Raw genomic sequence first — 24,813 nt, forward strand, 5'->3', positions numbered from 1 at the left:
TCCGAAGGTGGGCATGGAGGAGGTCAAGGGTAAGAATCTGGATTTTAGATGTCACAGGAACACATGAGACATGCCAACCCTACCAGGGCAGTGCAGATCTGACTTGCTTTCAGCCCTGTAGGAGGTTACCTTATCTCTTATCTAAAAACTGTACTCAAGGTACTCTCCATCTATCATGAAAGAATCCTCACAACTTTTGTGCAAAGAATAAGGGTTTTAATCTAAATTTGGAATAATAAGAGTTGGCACATCTTGGGATCTGGCACAAAGGGGAACAGACAGCCTGTGGTCTGTAATGAGAAAAGGAGTGCCGGCCACAGAAGCACTGGTGAGTGAAATGATAACAATGTCAAGAGAAGAGAGCATCTTTCCTTACATGAGGGAATGCAGGCAGTGTAACTCAGCAGAATTCATTCTTCTGTACCAAACACAGGTGTTGCTGGATTGCTTTTCTGTCAGAGAGCCTTGGAGATCTTGATAAACCCAATTATTGACCTTCTATCCCCATCACAATGAACAAACTGGAAAATTGGCTTCCTCCCCTAAAAAAAATCAAGCTGGATAATAGCTTTTATTATTACTAATACCAATGGCTACTTCTTCCTCTGTTGGGAGCAGTAGCTTTTCTGAAGAGAGAGAAAGAAATGCCTTGAAGGAGGAGTCATATGACAATAAAAGCTGGAAAAAAAATCCATTTGGAATGTAGGGTTTGTGGGGTTTCTGGTTTTGATCCAGCTGTAAAAGACACTCTTCAGATTGCTTGGAATGTGGCCAAAATGAGAAAATTAAAGGCTTTTTAAAGTCTATCTTTCCCCTGCCCCCTGCAAAATAGAAATCCATTTATTTCTGGAAAAATTCAACAGAATCCTACAGTGTTAGCAGACACTTTCTATCTTCATTTTATAAAAGGGAGAAAGTAAGATTCACCTGCAGGGGAAGGAAAGAGAGGAAAAGCATAGATGTAAGGAAAGCATAGATTACATGGAGCTGAACTCAGGGGAGGTGAATAACTCCAGTAGCAGCCTTGGATTAAGATTCCCAAGTTTGATTCCCATATGGTTTATCTCCTTCTGGAAGATCATAAACAAAGTTACTTTCAAAAAACCTCAATTCCTTGACTTGCATTTCTGAAAAATGTTTGTAATGTCTTCCAACATTCTATTTTTAAGATTGTGCATTAAAAAGACTGTGCAGGAAATATTATGTTTTGATTAACAGTCAGTGATATCAAAGTAATTGCATGGCTCAGAAGGAGCTGGCGAGTGTCAGTAGGATAGCAATCACTTAGATGGGATGTCTGGAGGGCTGGCAGCAGCTCCCTGGGAATAGATGAGGGGACTGAAAATAGATGCTCAGTAGGGGTGTGACCTTTCCAACCAACCTTTTTTGACAGAGCCACTTAAAACTGGAAGTATGCAAATTAGAAGGGTGAAATGTGTTCCAACAACATTAAACAAGCTTGCCCACAACTCAGGACAAGACATAGGAGTGGAATTAGTTTTGGTAATTCAAGATTCCCAATATACTTATTACTTCAAGATATCCATGGAAATACTTTCAGTCTGGCTGATAACATGTCAGCAGAATTACAGTGAGTTGTGATTACTTGTAATCAGATTATATCTGAAGGTGTTGGTTGTGTTGTGGTGCAAGCAAATCCTTACTGTTTGTCATATTCGACCCTATTGCAAGTTACATTCCTTTAGTCATAAAGAACAAATAATTTTTCCAGCTATTATGTTTTTGAAATGTAATAATGTGGTAGCAACATCTTCCTATGGGTAATGCAATTTTGGGATTTGTTAGCATGAAAATATGTGGCAACAAATTTACTGAATAGAAAATGGTTTGTTACCTACTCCATTGAACCTGCTCCATGGTTTCATTATACTGAAACCAATTTGAGAAATGAATCACTGAAATATATTTATAGGTTCAGGACTGAATGAATGCTTCCCATAGGCAAAGAAGGTAGTAAATGTGCATAAGCCATTCTGATAGAAAAATGCCTACTAGTTTTCAGGATGGACTGTTTTTAAAGTTCCTTGAGATTTTATTTATTGCTTTATTATGCAGAGTTCTGAATGCTTCTGCTGAAATGCCAGGGAACTTGTCTAGAGGAGAAAGGAGAGAGAATTCTTTAGAAGCTCATAAGGAAGAAAAGACTTGCAAATTTACCCCTCATGCAGTTGTACAGTTCTGACCAAAATGTTCCTTTGAGTTGAGCAGAAGTCTTGTGCAGACTTCAGCTCCTTTCCCTTGACACTCCTAGAAGCAAGGCCACTGAAATCAGTGTAGCTAAAATGTTCACTTCATTAGAGATTGGGGCTGCATGTGAGTTAAAATAAATAAGGTGAACCTTTGATTTTTAAAATCTAGGCAGATTTCAAACCCTGTCCCATAGTAGAAGAGTAGAATTGACTGCTCTGGACCTGAGGGAATACAGAAAGAATCCATACTGCAATCTGGTGTTCTTGTTCTGCCTGGCTTAGTGTTGAGTGCATTTGACAAACCTGCCCACCATGCTATAAAGCTGCGTGTCTGTAGCAGACAGGCTGCTGGCAGGGGTTTGTGATGGCAGAGTGGTGTTTTGGGCACTGTCTCACTTTATAAAGAGAGGAAAGCAGCTTGAAATTTGGACTGATACAGGGATTTTGTGCCAGGGTTTTCTTGTGACCAGCTTACCTCACTCTATCTGTGATATCTGTATTTCTTTCCCAGGGCTGTTGTCTGATGGGATGGTGTTTCTACAGGACTTTGGATCTTGAAAATTCTGTCCAAGTGCTAAAGATTATATTAAATGCAATGTTGTCCACATGGTAGTGAGAGAGAGAGAAAATTTTTTTGCCTTTTTAGAGAACTGTGGACAGAAAAAGAAGTCATTAATGAGAGTTGCTAAAGGAAAAAATCAACCTGCCAGGATGAAGCAGCTGCTCCACAATTTTTGTTTTAAATTGTGGCAAGTCTATCAATAATCTCTATAACTTCAACAAACAGTTGAAAGCCGTTTTCTATTTAATGAAAGACCACAAAGCAGTGCCACTGCATAAGTTATTTCAAGAGATTTTTTTTGTGTGTGAAGTTGAGCTTGAAGAATGGTGTCTTTCAAGAACTGCAGTTACCAGAAAAAAGTTATGAATGTGGGAGCCTTACACTCGGTTGATTCACAAAATCTGAGACTGAGGACATGGCAGTTGAAGATCAGTTCTTTCTGAGAAAGGGATTAGCCTGAGGGCTGAGTGATTTTTTAGCATTCAGAAAGGTGCAAGGTATCAAGAACATGCTTGAGGATATGCCTGGACTTCAAGCCAAGTTGCAACAACAGAGGGAGGACAAAACTATACTGGTGTTATGTTTTCTCAATGTATTCTTTTAAAAAATGCTTATGGAGAGGCATATTGCATAAAATGTAATTTTGCAAATTTTTTTTGGGTGCAATGACTTTTTCCCCCGCCCAGTTTCTCTATTAGATCAAAAGCCATTTTGCCCCAACAGGGATTAGGTAAAACTCAGCTGTTCCCCAGTAGGAGGTGTGAGAGCAGATGACTGCAGAGAACTTCTGAAGCAGTGTTTTTGGTAGCCAGTTAACCCAACTGAATTCCCATGGTTCTGGCTAAACTTAGCTTTGAAATGTAGGAACTCTGGGTAAGAACCAAGGTGAACAGTGAAACCTCAGTTACTTCACCTGACCAACTGAGTAAATATTTTTTTAAAGTGTGAAAAAAGCTATTTTTACCAGTTGCACACGAACTTTTCAGTTCCACTCCTAAATGACACTGCAGAGGGAAGTGCTTCCTTGCATTCTGGCCATCCCTGCTAGTGTAACAGCATTTTGTGCCTTGAAAAACTATCTTACTTCAGGCAGTAATGCAACCTGTGAGTGTAGGACAGAAGTGTAGGGAAAAATGTTATGTGGAGCTACTGATTTTTTTCTGTCCCCCCTGGTTCAGCTCCAGGGAAATTTGGTTCATCAATATAACGATGCAAAATTTGTGTATGTGTGTCAAAGTTAGACTGAACTTCCTCGGGTGGGATGAGGATGTTCAGGACAAAATAAATGGGATTAATATGATAAATGAAAGCTGGGATGTGTGAGTGAATACCAGTCATATATAGGGCTTCTAGGCTGCAGTAAAATGCCTTTACAGCATGCAAACTCTGCTTGTATGTCCTCCTTGGAGTTATCTTCCATGTCTTTCCATGGTTTTTCTTCCAAAAACAGGATAGATGAAAGAAAGCAGACCTTGGGACTTTTCTCTGCAGAAGTTCAATCCCACTCGAGTCCAAAGTGTAGATGGAAAAGGGGCTCTAAAGTTGACTTTGTGCTCCTAAGACTTGTCACATGAGGATAAAGGGTTATTTGCAGGATAAAATGCAGCAGCCAGCTGTCAGTCAACTAAAATGACTGTTTCAACAGCTGGGAATCAGTGGGACATGAACCCTGGCTGTGTTCCCTCTCCCCTAGCCACATCCTCTGCAGTAGTCTGGATTCTGTGGAATCCTCTGCTAATTCAATGCTGATTGGAAGCAATTCTGGATGTACTAGAAATTTGAGCCTGGAAAATATTAAGGAAATATAAACCTTTTCCAGATCTGGTTTATTAGAAGGACAGAGAAGTGCTAAGTGGGCTATATCAGGGCTGGTAACTGTATACTTGAATCCCCTGTAGCACAAGGAAAACATTTCCAGATGAAGTTTGCTGATTCATCTCATTCCTGGAGACACAAAGTCAAGCAGAACACACATGCTATAGAGATAACTGCTATAGGAGACTTTGGAAAAAACTACAAATATAATTGTGCCTAATAATTTATTGCACTGATCTCTGATAAAGAAGAAGCCTGGGAGCAGTCCCCGTGGATAGTTAAGTATCTGTATCCTTTGAAGCTGTGCAGCTTAATTATAGTTTCATTACTTTTGACAAACCATAATTTCAGTGATGGGCTGAGGATAAAGAAAAACACTTGTCTTAATTTTACTATTTTGGGCTTTTCCTCCCTTATTTGTCCTTCTCCTTCCATCCATTTCTTTGTACTGATTATCTTGTTAATACTTTTTTCTGGAAGAAGTTGACTAACTATAGCTCTAAATGTGAGGTTGAAAAAGGGGGAAAATGAATGTGAAGATCATATTGCAAGGCTTTCATTTTTGTTCTTCATAGGCCCATAATTAAGCCCACTCTAGTTCTCTCTTTGTAGAACAGGATGCACAGGTTATAACAAGGATTCTTTTCTCTGTGTCTTTCTGGAATGGGCTGGAAGGAAGGAATCAAGTAACTAGTCTAATGTAAATTGGCATAGCTCCATCAGCTACAAGACAGGCACAAGTGTATTTTTAGTGCCAGCAGAAGATAAGCTCATACTGTGGAACAACAGTCTTTGGGGAATAGAGGAAGAAAAAGACTTTTCTTAGGGCTTTCCCCAGGTGAATGCTTCAAAATCGTAATTAAAGCTTAACAGAAAATTTCTTCATCTCTAAGAGCCCACAGGGGCAGGTTTAATTTGTCTCTAAGATCTGAGATTTCACTTTGCCAACTTTTGAAATGTTTTCATTTGAGTCCTTCTCTATTTACTGTCACTGCAGCTGTAGAATTGTAGTTGAACTCTTTATTTGCAAAAAGGGATCCCTTTTCTTCATTAATAGCTGGCTTGGGTTTTAAATCTTGTTGCAAGCAGAAAACTTGGACAAAGCTATACTTCATGCACTTTTGTGTGTAAATTTGCCATAAATTGCTGCTTTGCTAACCACAAGAGCAAGGCCACCTGAATCCCCTTGTGAGCACGTGTGTCCATAGGTCCAGATGTTAATGATGGCCCTTGTTTATTTTCAGCCTCTCCAAGCTTCCTGCTCCATAGTACTTTTGTACTGACTCTGACTACCTTGAAATGGGTTAATGCTCTGACTCAGAGCTCTGTGGTTTCTGCTGGGCTGCCCGTTCAGAGAAAATGTTCAGCAGTACTTCCCCCTGGCCAGGTGTTCGCAGGTGTTTCTGCAGAACTGAGGTGCTCAGTGGGGGCACAGTCAGTCTTGTGAACTTGAAAGTGCAAAGGGAGTGGATCATGCGAGGGTTTGCATCCTGTCTGTGAGCATCTTGCCTCTCCTGCTTTTGTTATGTGCTGAGCAAGAAGAATGAGCTGAGGGGCACACACTGATTATTTGCAGAGTCAAGTCTGGTTTTCATACCTGCTTGGCCCCATCTGAGTCTCAATTTCAGTGTTAGGGGAGTTTTGCTGGAGTCTCTGCCTTGCATGGTTTCCTTGGGTGCAGAATGAGTGGAATTAACAGATCTGTTGTACAAGGAAACTCAGACTATCAAATGTGGGGAAACTGAGTGTATTCTCAATAACAAATGTTCTTGCAGAAGTGTAATGCTACCCCCTGTTGGAATTTGGGATATATGAAACCAGAATACATGGAATTGAAGCCTCTGACTTTGTGTACATTACTTTGTTTCCATCGCACTTGGCAAGACTTTAGAAGTACCAGTCTCTCTAAAAAAGTATTTTTAAACATAAATAGGAAAGATTTTTCCCTTCCAGTTACCGCTGAATTAAATTTAAAATATTCTTTCATGGTGAAATCCAGCTGCAGGCACAAATGTCTGTCCTTTTGCTGTCTTTGTATAAGAATAAAAATGTATAACCTATTAATGTTGATTTTATTGTTCACAAGCATCTCTTCATAAAGTCCTTGCAACTTCTAAATGAGAAATGCAGCCTCTCTCTTTGCATGGCTAAAGTTACAGTGTTTGCTGTGATTCAGGTGCCAGCTGAGGAGGAGCACTTGTGCTCACCTGTGGAAATGGGACTGGCTAAAGCAGTGCTGTGGGTGCCCTGCTGGACATGGAACAGTCTGGAAAAGTGTGTTTGGTCTCTTGTCCATTGGCATTGCTGCAGGAGTTTCTGTCTCTGCCTCAGGAGAGCCGAGCTGAGCAATGCTCTGGAAAAGGGAATGTAATGTTTCTATGAAAACATCTCTAAAAAGCTGACAACACTGCTTTGAATTGGAAAATCTGCTGTGTGCCTTAATGCTTAAATTAAAAATTGTTCTTTTTCATAAAACTGCAGAACATCATCTGCTACTGTAAATCAGGACAGCTCACTTGAGGAGTTGGGGAGAACAATGTAGATGATTCTAATTACCTGGAATAATTAGTTGTCTTTATTTTGGCCCTAAGAATATATGAAATACTGAACTTCAGATTATATTGGGGTATTTGCCTTTGTTCTTAGATCTCACAGTTGGTGAGAAAGTATTTATCACTTCTGAGCTGAGTATGGTTTATTTTAATGGCAATTTTGTAAGGAATCATTCATGCCCTGAATGGTAGAATGATTATTATGAGATACCTGGTGAAAAATGAGGCAGTGAAGGCTCAGGTTAATGCATTGCATTATGTACCTAGCATCATTTCACAGGTGTATTTGTTTAGGGTTCTGTGCTCTGAAATCAGGAGATGCTGTTAAGTTTGAGGAATATATCCTGTGACATTTACATATGGTGTTTTTATTTTTCATGAAAAATTGTTTTTAGTTCCAGTCTTCTAACTCCTCCAACATTCTGCCTGTGTTTATCAAATACATTGGATTAAAACTGGTTTCAGAGGCAATTTGCTATGTCTGGTGTAGCCATTTCCTCTGGCTGGTGGAATTCTTCAGCCTAGTCCTGGCTTCTGCTGTGAAGTCCTCCTGTATCATGAACCAGGGGTGAAGTGTTCTCTGATTGTACTTCAGTGTCTTTGTCCTGTGAGGTCTCTTCAGAATCTTAGATGAGCTCATCCCTTCAGCAATATTCATAATCATTAGTGTCCATCTTTCCATCTGAGTTTCTTACACAGCTCTCCCTAGAGGGTTTGCTACTGCAGCCTCTGTCTCTGCAGATTGCCACTATATTTATCCCTACAAAATCTCTATGAAATAATGAAGTGTTTCTACCTGTATAGAAACCAGTGCTCCTGAATTTTACCCACAGTTAGAGAGGAGAGACCCTCAAATTCACATAAGTATTAAATAGTTTTGTTTGACCTGGAGCCATCATATCAATCTTTGAGACACCATGAGAAACTCAAACCTTATGAAATTAGTAAGAAATGGTAAGACAAACCCAAACTCTCAGTTTAACAGAGATGGCAGAGTGTCTTTATTTTATTTATGTGTTATAACTTGTAGTTTGGGGCATGTCTCTGTAATCACAAGATAGGTGATATTGCTGTTTAGGAGGGTTTGGTGTTTTGTGCCTTCAGACTTTGCTATTGACCTGGAGTGAGTGTTAATGCTTTGGGCCAGCTGTACATTCTCCTGACTTATATTTTTGTCTAGCAAGTATGCAAGCTTGGCTTGTAGCAATGCCTGGAGACAGACACAAACATCACTGGTGTGTTTACACCAGGTATTCTATATGCCTTGGATGGTATTGCATAGCTGCTTCCTCTAGAATACTTCTGTGCATAATGAGATACGTGTGTGATGTTAAAAGGATGTGGTTTAGGTTGGAAAGTTAAGCTCCTCAGTGTTGAGGAATTGACAGATTTACTGTTGCTCATGCCACCTTGATTGTAGCCACACATGTGTCTCTCTCATGCAGTGAAGGAAACAGATGTCCCATGGAAAAACTGGTATGTGACCATGTAATTGCATTACAGTGCAGTTGTTCGGCACACTCCTAGTGTGACTGTCCCTTGTAGTAATTCTAGGTCTGGTTTTGAAAAGCAAAAGACAAGAGCAAATCATGTGCCTTGTTGCTGTGTCAGTTTCCCTGTGGGCTCATATATTATCAGTAGCAGAGCTTGAAATTTGACCCTTCAGTGTTGCAACTGAGACTGGACCATGTGAATTTGTGCTGCCTGGCAGAGGGATCCAGCTACTGGCTTTTGTGGTAGGGAACTCAGCCCAGCCTCTCTTTCTCTCCCATGAGTGGACAGCTTCAGAGTATGCCACAGGCAAGTTGTGTCATTTTGGGAGGTAATGATCACGTTCTGATGTTAATGGTTGTGGTCTGGGCTGTGTGACAAGAGGCTCCTGGCTGCAGGCAGCTGGGAAGCCCAGAGCAAGGTGCTCTGGGAGACATCTCTCAACAGAAGCATGAAAAAAAATCACAACTGCAGAGGCCTCTGTAAAAAACATGAGAAGACAGTGACACAAACCTGGACTAGAATTAAACAATACTTTTGGTTGTTTCTCACCTCTTGTTTTTTAAACAAGACCTGTACCTTGTAGATGAGCAGAGCTCATACACATATAAATATATATATTATATTTTATATATATAAAATATATATATATAATATAAAATATACAGGGGTATATTTTAACAGGAGTATATTTTATACAGGGGTATATGCAGGGATATATTTTAAGGGGTATATTTTAATGTGGCATGACCCACGGCTTGCCAGTGGCACTGAAATTCCCAGCTTCGTGCCTCATAAAATAGCTGATGTTTGGGCTTGGCTGAGCAAGTGGAGATGTTTCTAAGCTGACTTCAGCAATCTTTCTGTAGTTGGCAGTGGGCTTGTGACAGATGAAGCTGAGTAATCAGGAGTTTGTGGCTGAAATTGGAGCCCTGCACCAATGAAACATGCTATGGGCAGGAATTTGTTTCATTTGGAGTTGTTAGGAAGGACCATAGAGTTAAAAACTTTGTATCTATTGTTCTGAACCTGATCAACTGCTGGGTGCAAGAGCCCGGCAAGGCAGATGACCTTTAAAGGTTGCTCCATGTGCCTGTATTTATTGACCTTTCCTGGGAACTTTGTTTTTCTTGTGGCAGCCTAAGCATTCAAGCTTTAAACTTTATTATGATTTAGAATAATAGAATAAATCACAGTCTTTAATCCTTACAAGAAAAGTACTAGACCTACCAGTTTCATTAGGGACTGGTTCCTTTTTGATGAAATATCTGATCTTTGCAGATCTTTACACATACTTTTTCTCTTCTGTTCTCTAAAAGCACTTTAAAGTTTTCTTTGTGACGCTGATTTCAAAATCTTCATTCAGGATCTCTTATTGAGCCCTTTGCTCCTTTGTGAAGTTTCTGATGGCTCAGGTTTATTGTAATAAACTATATTATGTGACTGTAATCTGCTGCCTCCCTCTGCGCACAAACTATGTGAAGCAGTCAGAGGGTTGTGATGATTTGCTACACACAGCAGGCAGGAGAGTGTTTGTTCATTGTTGGACAAGTCTGCTCACTGTTCCTGGTTTTCAGGGACTCAGGGATTTTGAGTCATGATTTTCATGGTTTCCTCTTGAAAAACTGGATATTTTGCATAGCCGTGTTACTACATAATAGCTTTAACATAAAGGGAGGGAGAGGAGAAAAACCAATCTAGATCATCTCCTCTGCAAAAATGAAGCATTTGACCGATGTTGCAATCAAGCCTTTGTTTATGAGAGCATTTTTGGAATGTGCAGAATGAAATTCTCACAAAGCAAATACTTGCTTCTATTACTGTCAAATACAAAGTCCTGTTTCATAACAAGACAAATCTGGGAGCCTCTCATTTATGTTGAGCTTTTATTCTTCAAGTTTGAGGACTCAGACTGGGGCAAAACTTCAGATATGTGCTTAGACTAAAGCAAAAGAGACCTAAAAAGCACAGACTATTTTGTGCTGCAAGGGACCTTTAAAGGTCACCTAGTTTAACCCCTCTGCAGTGAGTAGGGACACTTTCCATTAGATCAGGTTCCCCAGAGCCCCATACAGCTTTATCTTGTAATCTTGAATGTTTTCAGGTTTGGGACATCCATGACTTCTCTGGGTGACCTGTGCAAGTGTTTCACCACGCAGTCTAAATCTATCCTCTTTTCTTTTAAAACCATCACCCTTTTTCCCATCACAACACAGTCTGCTAAAATGTCTGTCCCCATCTTACACTGTAAGTACTGAAGGGCTGCTCCAAGGTCTCCCTGGAGCCTTGTCTTTTCCAGGCTGGACAAGCCCAACTCTCTCAGCCTTTCCTCAAAGGAGAGGTGCTCCAGCCCTCCCATCATTTTCTGTCCATGCTCTGGACCTGCTCCAAGAGGTTCATCTTCCCTGTACTGAGAACTCTGACTCTCAGTAGGCGCAGAATAATGGAGCTATAAAAAGCTGCCAAACTTAGATGAGCTGAAAGAAAAGCTTTATTTCTAAAGATACACAGAGGGAATTACATAAGCTGTGGCTGATGAGGTGTGTCTGAAATGTTGGCACAGTTATCAGGTGACTGGCATTTCATTCCTCTTGCCAGCGATGATGGAGCCCTGCTCAGCATTCAAACCGACAGAGCTTTTTCTTGGAAGTGTAGGTTACTCCTTTTTAGGAGGCAAAATAGGAAACAAAAATATTTTGGCTGTGTGAAAATGCTTGGTTGATATTGATCAGCTATCCATCATAGCCAATAATGGGAAGAATTAGTTTTATGACAATTTTTTTCTTTGTTTTGTTTTGCTTTTTTTTTGGTGTTTTATTTTTTTGTTTGTTTTGTTTTGTTTTGTTTTTATTCACCTAACTTGCAAGCTTCTGGCTCCTTTTTATGCCACAGAGGTGAGCTTGCAAAGCTCTTCTGGTGCTTTTTATCACTATGAATCTGGCAAAACTTCTTCTATAGCCAGGAAACTGCAGTGCAGTATCTTTGCTCCATGCTGTGGAGGTTATATTAGATGATCTGTACTTTTTGGGCTGATCTTGGACCCAAAGACTCAAACTCCCTTAAGCAGCACCAGAGCAGGATTAGGTATGTAACCACTGAAAAGCTGTACAGAGATGGGAAGGCCTCCTCCTCTTCCTGTGGGACAGTATTTTGAACTGCTGATTTTTTTATGAGAACTGATGTGATCAATCACATATTTAATGAAATTTAAAGTGAGTGAAAGTTGGAATATAATAAAATGAAACTTTATAAGAAAAAAAAAAAGTGAGAGGAAGGCAAAGATATTCCAAATATACACAGAAGGGGGAAAAGAAAATCCCATTTTGATTTTGAAAAGGATTATGTGCCATGGTGGTTATTTGTTATACAGAGAGAAATGCCAGGCTTAAGTTCTATTTAGCTCTTTAGGGAAATCAAGCTAATCTATGAATAATGACCCAGCATATCAAACCACTGGGTTCTCCTAACATCACTCATTGAACTCTACCCAAGATATTTGGAAGCAGAACATAAAAAATGAATGTCATCTGACAGCAGGCAGATCAGTACCAGAGCTAAAATAGCCCTGGCCATGCAGCCCTTGGTGTGTGACACACAGATTGTGCATATCTGCTTACTGAGGGTGCTGTGCTGCTGGGGCGGCTGGAGCCAGCAGCCAGGCATCACCCACCCCAGCACTCAGCTCCTGGGCCACAGACTAAAGATTACATGTTTATATGAGGCTGTTTAACTTATATTTATGAGTAATACAACGAGGCATGCAGGCCTTAGGTAATCATGTTAGTTTTTGTCTGGGTATCATAGCAGGTGTGACAAAAGCATATGATTTGAGTGAGCTCACTTACCCCTTTTCTCCTCTGATGTAATCACAGGGTGGGTTGGGATCTGCATTATGCTCTGCATTTGAAAACCATGCACTTACATTTGTACATGATGCCATAATAATTTTAAAAGGTTCTCCTACAGGCAAAAGCGTGTTCTGCTGTGTTTTGTGGAATTATTAAAGGTAGCTTTTACATCTCTCTATTGTTCTTTCTGCTGAGTTGCCTTTGCTGTTGCCACTGTTAGTGAAGCCTCTGCCTTACAGAGGATTGCAGCAGGAGGCCTCAGAGTTGCAGAAATAATAGAATATGATGTACTGAAAAGGGAAATGAAGACATTCATAGAGACTGAAAAAAATCACTTAATAACAAAACACTGCTTTTATTTTTTTTTCTTAGGATCATTTCTTTATCTAATCAAAGCTGATTCTTGTAATTGTTGTCTTTCCTATAATTTCAATGATACTTTAACTGTGTCCCATATCTGTTGTAATTTCATACATCAAACTTCTGTTGGCATTTTTGCATCTTTTTCAAGTGTAATCTAATATTTTCTGAAATGCAGTGGGATGTTTTTCTCTTTCACAAATGAAATCTTGGCCACATTTCTGATTTCCTCTCCTCCCTTCTACTTTTATATACCTTCTATATTTTGTCAAGTTTCTACTTCTTGTACAGATTTTTCATTCTAAAATTTTCTGTTTTCTTTAGGGAACAGCAGTATTACAGCCTGGAGTCTTACCAGCTGTATCAGGTAGGAGCCATTTACTTATTTACTTTATTTAACAATGATGCTTTAGTCTCAAATTGTGACAAGAGAAACAGAAGATTTATGGAAGCAGAACTAAATACTATATTGAGAGGTGTCCTGTTTGTGGTTGTTTTTTCTTCTGCAAGCCATGACTTGCAGTTATGAAATACATTGAAATCTGTAATAACCTTGGTTGAAAAGATTTGTATATTTGTTTCTCCCTTTCTTTTGTTAATCTGAACAGGTTTAAAATTGTTAGAGTCTTAAAAAGGCTGTTTAGTGCCTTTTCTACTTACATGTTCAAAAACAACAAGAACTTTTTCTTTTTAGGCTATATTAGTACCAAAGGCAAACATGATTTATATGTTCAGTGTGTATAGCCAGTTTCCTAAATAACACCAAATCACAGGAATGAATCTTTACCAGAACAACTGGGAGATGCTTCTCTCATGTCAGTGAAACTCTTGATTGACCAACAAAATCACTAATGTGAGGACACTGAGTGTCTGGCCTGGAAAGATTATTATTTATGGCCATCCTTGCATTTTAAACCTCTCTATCAGTAGAATGTGTTGATCACCTGAGTTCCCTGTCTAATGCAGCCAAACTGGTCTGGCACCTCTGAATTATCATTTTACTTCAAAGAAAACATTTCATAAGCATTTAGTTTTGTGTGGTTTCTCTCCATCTTAGACCTTGGAGAAATCTGTGCAAAGAATTTGGTTACTGTCTTAAATGTCTTTCCATTCCTTAATAGTTACCTGATAATTAAATAGTTTACCAGATCCATTAAATTTCATAGGATTCCCACCTCCAATAGACATGGAGCAGCTCTTTGTGCTTGGGTTTTTTTACTGCTTTAGAAAACCTTGGCCAATACATAAAGCAGTGTGACTGATGGGTTTTTGTGTGAACAAATCCAGTGAGATACTCAGGATCAGGAGGTGTCTCTGGAGTAGGTTAAAAGTAACTCCTTCCTTCGTCTGTCTTAGCAGGAGAAAATCCAGAAGCATTTAGCAGATCTTGTTGCTAGTTATTCCACTCAAGTCAGTGGAATTACTCTTGATTTATAGAGGTGTAAGTAGGAGCCCAAATTGGATCATTAATTTTGTCTTTCCCTCTGGTACTCAAGTTTCTAGTCCTCCCCTCAAAGCAAGGAAACCAGAACATTTATGATTCAAGTGTGGTAAATACAGGAAAACTTCTGCTGCATGTGGTGGGCAGAATGTTACTTCTGTATTAATTTCAGCATCAAGTTAATTTTGGATGCAAACAACATCTGACAAAAATCTTAATCTCAGACTATTCATGCATATGAGGGAGTTAGCTGTTTTGATAAAACCTATCATGAAGCAAATTGGAACTGCAGAAATACAGGACAGATATTTATATCAACAGAAAAAGAAGTTTGAGCAGGTGCATTTTATTGTCTGGTACACTGGAAAAACAGAGTTTATGAAAATAACTCTTGCAGGAAAAATATAAGTGTTTAAGACAAATGCAGCATCTAAAGCCCATGAGTGAAATTTTGGTTATGGGGTTTCACCTCTCAAATGTTCTAATACCAGTACAATTTTATTTTTCAATGCTAAAACTATTTTTCAGAATACAAAAGGAGCTGCAGTTTTCTGTGTCTCATTGCATTTTTATTATCCTTAGATATTATTATTATTATTATTATTATTATTATTATTATTATTATTATTATTACTGTCATCATTATTATTTTGTATTAAGGTGTTCTCTTTTATATGTGTGAAATTTTAAGTATAATTAAACTCAGCATTGCAAAGCTTTCAAAATAATTCTGTAGCATTTGAATATTTAATCTAAGGTATTAACTGAAGGTCCCAGGGTGCTGAGCAGTCATTCACATTCTTCTGTTACACTAAAGGAACTGCATTAGAACTTGTCTGTGGTTCTCTGTTATTATCCAGAGATAATAATAGAGAGAATATTATCCATTGTTAAGAATAAAAGAGAGGCGCACTAATTTGAGGTAGCTACTTCCAAAACCTGTATTGTGCATATACATGTCAAGATACCTCTGCTAGCATGGATGACAATGACCCTATAACCAGATATAACATTTCCTACTGTAACAGTTCACTTACTCACAAATACATTTCTTTTTTATCATATTTTCATTTAAATACACTGTAGAATGCAAACCCATTCCTTCCTGAGCTACAGGTGCCCGTATCTTCTATGCAATATTTTTGCTCTTGAATGTCTTGGTCCTGTAGCAAGACATGAAATTAAACAGTCACAAATAAATTGTTTGTGTATTTGTCAGTTTATTGTAGGGAATGTGGGTATTCTTTCTTCTTTTAGTTAGATATGCTGAGCAACAGACTCAGCAACTTCAGGGAATTCTGTTTCATTCTAATGGCAAAGTGTTCTAAATATGGCAACAATTCTAAGTTGCATTATTAGATGGAAAAAAACAAGTTGGGGTGAATCATTTAATTCAGGTTTAAATAATTTGGTTGCCTTCGTTATAAATAACTTTGTAAATATTGATTAGAAAGAGAGACTGAATTAGATTACTTGAGTTTGTAGGAGGAAAATGTTCCCATTGTTATCATAGCTTTGTACTACAGATAAAGGTAAGGGATTCTTTGGAGTTGTATGATGTGTGAATGTGTGCTCTTAAGTATAATAGACTGCATTTATAGTTATGATGGACCTCAAAATACCATGACAGAATAGAGGTTCAAAAATATGATTCAGATTTCCTGAGACTGCTGGATTCTGGAGACACCACAGTTTGGTACATTTTGTGTGAGCAGTTCTCATGGGACCTGTGCAGAGACTCTCATCACTGCTGAATAAATCCTGCAGCTTGATCTGGTGGTTGCAATTTCAGAGATATTTATGTAGGGCTTTTTCTCAGGAACTGCTTATGTGCTTTGAGTTAAGGGATTGTGAATAAGATCCACATTCAGTGTTGGGAGTTGAAACAATAGGCTGCACATTCATTCCTTCACAGAATGGTGAGCTGAAGAGCTTGTCATTATCTTCACTAACTTTCTGGTACTATAAACCAAAGTAGGAAAAATAGGACTGAAGCAGTTGTGTTGTGAGTCTCTGCCCTGAGGTTTGAATGTTCTCTCTATGTCTGACAAATGTTTAGTTCTGCAGTAAGAATCCTTAATCCACCTTGAATCATCCAAAGTCCTCTGCTATTCTTACATTTACAATGTATTTCCTAGCAGTTGTGCCATTTCTATTGTAATTTAGGCCTCTTCTTTTAATGTTGTTCTCCTTTCTATTCCACTGCAACACCTTAGATAAGGAACCTCCAGCTCTTACTCATAGGGGAGAATGATTTCCTTCAAAATTTTTGTATTTTCTCAGTTGAGTAGAAGTCTGTCACAGCAATCTTCTTTTATGAATGATGTTTAAACCATGAGGCTGTTTAGTGTGGAGGGGAAATGTCACTATTTTTGTCCTTAGGGAAATGCCACTATTTCTGTCCTTAGCTGCCAACCCCTTCCAAATGAGCTGAGCAGACTGAATCCCAAGACTCCTATTTGGAGAAGGGAGGCTGGGAGCTGCAATAGCTTGCAGAAGTGCTTAGGGACACTGTAGTCCCTGGAGAAGGCATTTCATGCCAGCTCTATGCACCAGATTTCAGAAACTTTCATCCTTTCCCAATTCCCACAGGGGAGCTGCTTGCCTGGGCATTCCCATGAGCCTGGCCCAGCCCTGAGTGTTTCAACACTCAAATTAAAACTTCCCTAGAGGGAGGTCTGATATCCCTGCTCTCCTGTGCCAGGGGCTCTGGCTTTGAAAAAGCCAGTAGTTGAATGGGCAAGTAACAAAAATGCTCCCAGGGAAGCAGTGCACTTTCAGTTTTGCTTTTTGACTTGTAAATTATTTCTCTTCTTTTCCATTTTCCTCCTTATTCCATAGGAGCAGATTCACTGTCATTGCAGCAGACACTCTTGCTCTCTGACAGCCTCTTTGCTTGCAATACCAAACCTACACAATGCTTGATGGGAAATGTTCTGAGGGGATGGATTAAGGAATAAACATAAAACAATGCTGTGGATTGGAATTCAACTAAAATATCACCTGAATGCTGATTATGAACATTGCATCTTTATTAAATTTTTCTTAGGTAGATAGGGACTCAAGGCAGGCAGACAAGAAGAAAGGATAAAATTAAGTATATAACAGGTGCGGAAAACAAAGTCAGCTGTCTGACAGCTTAGCTTTTCTGATGGAAATTTAGGTGCTTTTTTGTGCATTTTAAAATATTTTTATTGCATACCTATGCAGCATGATGCTTTTATTCCAAGCTTGGGAGCCAGCTTTTAAGGAATTAATTCAGAGCAATGAGAAAGAAGAATCTGGGCCATACTGTGGTGGTTATTATTGCCGAGGTTGAAAACAACTTGCAATTCTCACTTTTTTTTTAGGATTTGTGCTGTCAGCTCCTGAGGTGTAGGAAGACCAAGGGCACTCTGATATTTTTATTGAGCCAGGGAAGGACTCTGTGTTGAACAACGTCCACCGTAGATATGTCATGTCATACCCTATAGGCCTAAACACTGTAATAGACAAGCATCATTCTAATAATTAATGAAACCCTGCCATAATGTGGCATGCTCTTTCTTGGTCCTGCTTTATTCTACAAGTCCACTCAAAATAATTCTGCAGAGGAAGAAATAGAGGAGGTCAGAAAAAGTAAACTTATTAAAATACATATTGTATTTACAAATTAAATTTTGGCCTTGGTGACTGTCTGAATTAAGAGAATTTCCAGGGGGGAAAGAAAACTGTGGGGAAATAATATCAGAGAATGATCCCAATGCTGCTGCTTTACCCTCTGGACTGAGCAGATCCTGTTCTCTATACTGGGGCTGACAGCTGACAGAAGGTTGTGAGTCCATGGCACAGTAACCCTCTAGTCCTGTCCTTTATTTATTTGTGATTTGCTTCCCCATTCCTTCTCTGACACTGAAGTCTGGAGAAATTACATATCCCAGCCTTATAGAACACAAAGGTGAGGACCTTGTTTGCACATATAGTGATAATTTGAAATTTTAAAAAAATTTTTTGGTTTTGTGTCTGACCTTCGTCCCTGGCCAGTGTAGATCCTGAGCTTCACATGTATCAAGATTTTGGAATTAAATGTATGTAAAGCATCTTTGAAGGTGTGTTTTTCAAAAAACCACCAGACACTGAATTTCCTGGCACAGGAAAATGGTAATAATTCTAGCTTAACATTTTTGCACTTTTAAGGGTAGGAGGCTGGGCTGGAATGGACCATAGCATGGGAAGAAGAATAATTGCTAGAGGTAGTTAGATCCTCTGTTATTTTTTGCACAGACTAAATAGACATCTTTGCGGAGCAATATTTGAACAGATTTTTTGAGAGATTCTACCACTTTTAAGTTGCCTGTTAGAGAGACAGGAGGCATTTCTGAGTATGGAGAAATCTGTAGAGCAAGCAAGCATTTTTAAGTATCCCCTTCAGCTTTTATGGCTTGCAGGTAATGCCATTTGTATAGCAGAAAATAGATGAAATTACTTGGAAAATCGAAGAGAGCGAACAGGGAGGTTTTGTAGGGCAAATATACAGGAGCAGGAAGTCTCCTGTTACATTGACATGAAACAACCTCCTGGTGCTCCTGCAGGGTTCCTCCTGCCAATCAGCTGCTTTAGCCTTTGGATGCTCTTTTAGGCAAGGTATCTGTTTTCAGAGGAGGAGATGGGAATGTTGCTTGGGCGAGTGGGTCAAAGTTCTTCATAATAAAGCTAGTTTTAATTCAACAAGAAGCAGGGTTTTATCACAGAATGTGGTGTTTTCTTCTGTTCTGACTCCTTTTTGGGAAATTTAATAGCCCAGACCTGTAGAGTTTGTGTCCTACCCCTCAAAGAGGCTGGGCAGTGAGAAGTGGTCACTTGGTAAAGGCAGTGCAGGGCTGTGTGTGTCTCCTCACCGGTCATGCAATGATAGGTCAGAAGCTGTGAAAATGTAAACTGTCTGTGCTCAGTTTATAGTTTATATTCCATCTTCCCTCGTTATTTTGTTTCACGGCTCTTTCTTGTAGCACATGTGCTGTAAACTGTCCTTATGTTTGAAGAATGGGCATGAAGTAATAACTATAAAGCTAGAAAAATATTTCAAATAGTTGTTGTCTTCACTGAGCTATGTTAAACTTTTGAGTCTATTCAAATGTCAGAATTCAAAGTATCCTGCAAATTTTTGTCACATTTTGAGTACCTTCTTCCTCTTACAGATTGAGGAAGTCAAATGTCAGAATTCAAAGTATGCTGCAAATTATTTTAATTTTGTCACATTTTTAATACCTTCTTCCTCTTACAGATTGAGGAAAGTAGGACAGAAGTAAATCTCTTGGTGAGGTACTCAGTTCTCAGAAAGACTTGAGCGAGTCTGCCACACAGACCTGGATGACAGGGGAAACTGAATAAAAAAATATTCTTAACAATCTCTTGTAAAATGAGAAGAATAATGGAAGGGAGCGTCTGTCTCCTACTGGATGCTTTTTTTGCTCAGAAATTTATCTTGCTTTTTCCATTCCTGCAAGTGTTAGCCTAGAATTCATGAATAAGAAACAAACCAGTTTATTCAGTAGCTGAAAAGAAGAAGGAAGAAAATTTCTAGGTTGATCTCTGTTGACATGTGTTTATAGGATGAAGTTCAAAGCTTCAAAAAAAAAATTCCCTGGGAGATTTGACTATGTAAATATTTGTTAGTTGCCAGATTTGAAAATGAGAAAAATGCAACAGGTCAAATCCTGAAGCATTAACATGGTTCTTTTAAATAAGCCCTGAATGGGAAAATTTAAACTTGACCATAAATGGATTGGAATATCGTATTGTTTTAAATCTCTTTTTCTGTCCTGAGTGTTCTTCACAGATCATAAAAATGTTGCTTAAGAATCCACAATGCCTCTGGAATAATTTCTGCTGAGTTGCAATAGTTTTTTGAAGGAATAAAAAAACCAACCCCACACTACTTTTGTGATGATGCTGAAATTAGCATAAGGCTCTAATCTTTCTTCAAAGTAAGGGGAGTCTTTTGGCTTCATAAAACATATTCTGATGTTTTCAATGCAGAGAGGATGAACTGATATGAAAAAAGGAAGATGAGTTAAAGTGAAAATATAAGTAAATCAGCTAGCCTGGGGCTGTCCTATTTTTTGCATTTATTTTTATCAGCAGTCTTGGTAAAAACAAAATTCCAAATAATGTTTTTAGTTATTAAGTCCTCACCAGAGTTCTATAATATGTAAAGGTTCTACAATCTGACCTCATTGGTTAAAATATGAAATCAGATTCTCAGTATGGTATACTTTAAAATTGAATTTTGTAGCCTTGGATTACCCTTGGATGTATATAAAGAGAACAAACTAAAGGCTTTAGTTCAGTTGTGCCCTTTTAAAATGGTTTTTTACTATTTTTTTAATCCATTGTCCTCATTCAGTGAAATAATGAGTGGCTTTTTAGATTTATTTTATAAAACTAGGATTAATTTTACAAACTTAGAAACCCTTCGATTTAGAATTAAAATTGTGTGTATACTTTATACAGGAGGAAAAAAAAGAAATTGCCTTTTTCTTTAGATTCCCAGGCTGTGCAGCTTTCTTAGATATTTCAGAATATTTACCTTACAGAATTTCTTTGTGTTGCATAAGAGCTGTGATAATTTTTGGACGCTATTTTAAAAACAATTTGCAGAGCAGTGTCTCACCTGCTCAGAGACTATTCATCAGCTTAGAAAAGTGTTAATTTTAAATGTGAGCCCCAGCAGGCTGCAGCACATGGCAGCAGGGGCAGGGTTACTCATCCCCACAGCCTCCCACCCGCTCCCTGCTCAGCTCCATCTCCTGCACGAGCAGTTCCCTCACAATTGCTCATGCCAGGACAGAAATGCCACTGAGCTCTGCTGAAGTGGCCGCAGTGACACAGCAGAGGTTCAGGGGGGATGGGGTGAGGTCACCCCGCAGCCAGCAGTGGGGATGATGCTGCAGAGCTTGGTGCTTAAAGAAGGAACTTGTGTGTGCAGCCAAGGCACCCTGCAGGGATGTCACCCTGCAGCTTTCTGAGCTGATGGCTCTTGTTTCCTCAAATTTCCTCAGTGCAGCTTCCTGCTGGCCAGACTCGGGCTGGGGAAGGGAGGCTGGCTGTGCTGGGGTGTCTGTGGCTGGGACACTGGGAGGGTGTTTCACAAGAGCCTGGATTCAATCCCCATGGATCAGATCCCTTGTGTTCCCTCACCTCTGGCCTGCTGTGTCCATGTCTGAGCATGGCTGGTGGAGTGGGGCAGTTTGCTTATTCACTTATGTAGCAGGCCCAGGGCCTGCAAGGCCTCCCTGGGGTTCGGCAGCCTAAAGATAGGAAATGCCCAGTCATGATGGCTGGACCTAAAAAGCCCCTCTCCCGCCTCCAGACCTTTGCTTATCCCTCTGTAAGACTATAGCTCACTTCCCTTTTGACCCTTGCTGTTGGACAATTCCTAAAACTCCTGTACCCTATACAAAGAGCTCCTTTTGCCCAGCTCGGCAGAAGAGCTGTCCCTGAGGCCTTCGCAGAAGGCCAATAAAGACAATGCTGTGGAACCTCACACGGCCTTCTCCTCTCTCCCTGTGTCTGACCAAGGCACTTAGCAAGCCAAGAGCTGAAATCACAAAATGAGCTGCTAATCACAAAGAGCTGATCTCACTAAGAGCTGAGCTTGCTAAGGTAGCCTGTGGCTGGGAGCTGCCCGGGAGCCTGGGCAGGCTGTGCTGGACAAGGCTGTGCTCTCCGGAGCAGCGAGGCCAGCTGGGGATACCCCAAAACCCAGCCAGAGGTCACATTGCACTTAGACAGGTTTTGGATCCACTCTGACCAGATTTTAATGAGCACTTTAAACGTTGTTGTTGCTAAAACTACATTATGGATTGCAAAGGCATCTCCCAACTCAGTTCTTGTTGCCATTTTACTTCTTAGCTCAAGACAGGTTTCCCTGTGAGGAAGGAAGTACTTACGTCAAACAGAGAGGGACAGCATCCTTAGGTTTTATAGAAAGCATCCTTTCTCTCTAAAGAAAGAAAACAACAAAATTAGATTTTAAAGCCACAAACTCAGGATAAAGAATTTAGCAAAGATTTTTAAAAATTAGCTAAATGAAGAACAATGACTTGTAATTCTCTGTTTTGTTTTATTTTTTTCCTAGATGTTTCAGAAACATCTACTAAAAATGAAACAGATTTAGATTTAATGTGAATCTCTGTCTTCAAAAACAGGTGGTGCTTCTGTCATGTCCGCTTCTGGGTCTTTGAAAGTGCATAGAGGGCACAGTCTCCAAGCTGGTAAGTAAAAGTAACTATGAGGTGTGTGTGCATGTAAATTGAAACTAATTTAAACTGAAATTATTTTAAACTTCAGAAAATATTAAAGGTAATGCATGATTTGATTCCCTATTGTAAGGCTTACGTATTTCTTTGGGTTTTTTCCTTTGAGGAACTTCTGTCAGAAAGGCATTGACAGATGGGATAAGTTTAGAAGAGGCAGTGACAGATGAGATAACTGACAGAGTATAAGCAGTAATCTTATTCACAGGAGTGAAATGCTGCCATCACTTTAACAAAGGGCACCCACCAAAAAAATTCACCTCAGGTCATGAGAAGTCCTGTACCCTAACAATGTTATGCTGGAAAAAACCACCCACCACATTTAAATATACTTCTTTATGATAATGGAGGAAAAAACCCACTGCCAGCAGATATAATTATGTGTGTTTGTCATTCAAAATTAATTGCAATATGTTCATTCTATGGACACAGCATTTTTGCTTGCCTGGTTTTAACTGGGGTGGAGTCTGCGATTGTGAAGAAACGTGGGCATCTCTTTTCAGCTTCTTTCTTCAGGAAAGACCAATGATGTCGTGCAGCCTGGCTTCATTGTAAAGATTTGCACTTGGAAAGCAAAGTTATCTTTGGAAGGGCTAGCTTAAGCATTTTTGATGGTTTTTCAGAAATCAAGAAGTTATCCATCATGTTGGAGGTGGAATTTTAACAAGAGTCTTCCAGATGCTCCCAAGATCACCCACGCATTGCTCCCTGATTCATGTATGCAAGACAGCTCTGCTCCCACACTGCTGTACAGCAAAATGCACTGCTGTTGACTTCAGTGGCCCTCAGTGTGAATAGTTGTAAAAGTGTCCTAAATTTTATTTCCTTGGTGTTACACTCATAAGGAAATGCTGACATCACCATCACAGAAAAGTCAGCACTAGGCACTGTTTATGCTTTCTGAGGTTATTCTGTATGATTTTGTTTAAAAGGTTGCAAGTCAAAATCAGAAAAGCATAGGCTTTGATTATATTGCACAAATTCCTAAATGCAAAGCCATTAACAGTGTTCCTGTATTCTAGGTCCTAAAGGTGGGTATGAGATGCTAGCACTTCCTTCAGAACCTGGAACTCCAACTAGTTCCGAGGAACTTGGTGAGTACAGATTCTTGTGTCAGAGGTCACTAACACCTCTTGTTTTTTTTTAAATTCCTTTTTTTTAAAATTTCTTTTTATTGTTGAGATATTTTCTAAGTGTAATTTTTGAAGTGTTGCCCTTTGAACATGTCAGCTTCACATGCATGCTCACATACACACTTATCTTTGGGATGTAGTTATAGTTCTGGTTTTCTTTCTGTGTAATTTATTGTTCATTTCTGAGAATGGTGTCTATATTGGGGAGAAAATATGAATAACTAACACTTCCTGAAGGGAAGGCTGCAACACCAGTTTCAAATATAACGTTTTTCTTCCCTCCTCAGTTATAGCCTTTTCCTTCCTTTTCCCCTCAGTAGAGGGCCTCTAAATTTTCACTTTTACTCTTCTCCTGTTACTTGCTTGACTAACTTTTTTGATTCCTACAGTTTCCCCTTTTCTCTTCAAGCAATCATGATATTCTAGGAATTCTTTCAGAATGTTGTGACCATGCATTGTGGTCTGTTCTTCTCTCAAACCCTCCTTTCACAATGTTCTCAAGTACTGGCCTTCTGACCCCTCTTGGAAACATCTTCTTTCTCTGTCCAACCAGAAGGGACTGCTGCAAGCACTGTCCATGGCTCAGTCTGTGCACCATGCTTTCATTAGTTGGAACATTTGACTGTGCTTCTTCAATAAATTCTTCTCTTCAAACAAATAAAAGCCAGTTTTCAGTGCCTAATAAGAGGGTTTTTTTGTTTTGTTGGGTTTTTTTGAGGAAAAATGGAAACCAAGTATTCCTGTGTTTGCAAAGAAAGCACAGTTTCTATTGAGACAGCACTGATTGAACTACAGAAGGCTTTTCCTTTGTTTTGAGTTTTTGTTTGTTTTTTTTTGTGTGAGTTTTTTTTTTGTTTGGTTTTTTTTTGTTTTTGTTTTTCTTCTCCTTCCTCCTTTGTAAAGAATATTCAACTCTTGTCAGGTTTTGCTTTTTTTTTTCTATGTATTTCTTTTGCTTTTCTTGCACAAAACCCTACCAATTTGCCATGTGTAGTTTTTTAGCTCTCAGGAAAATCCCTTGGCTTGTTTGCATCAGGCATGATGCTCAGCTTCCTTAAACCTGTTAACTGTTTAGTTCTATAGGGGATCTTGCTAGTTTGCTGG

General features: G+C 39.3%; 1 protein-coding gene across 1 annotated transcript in view; it reads left to right on the forward strand.

The window, feature by feature from the left end:
* The window catches only part of DOK7 (docking protein 7), a 55,224-nt gene that overhangs the window by 26,558 nt on the left and 3,853 nt on the right, over positions 1–24,813 (forward strand). The window contains exons 6-8 of the mRNA XM_005424735.2: positions 13,163–13,205; positions 22,469–22,534; positions 23,599–23,670. Coding sequence (XP_005424792.1) covers positions 13,163–13,205; positions 22,469–22,534; positions 23,599–23,670 — 181 coding nt within the window. The remainder of the gene's footprint in view (positions 1–13,162; positions 13,206–22,468; positions 22,535–23,598; positions 23,671–24,813) is intronic.

This window comes from Geospiza fortis, unplaced genomic scaffold (genome assembly GCF_000277835.1).
Source record: "Geospiza fortis unplaced genomic scaffold, GeoFor_1.0 scaffold147, whole genome shotgun sequence".
In the NCBI taxonomy this organism is placed as follows: Eukaryota; Metazoa; Chordata; class Aves; order Passeriformes; family Thraupidae; genus Geospiza; species Geospiza fortis.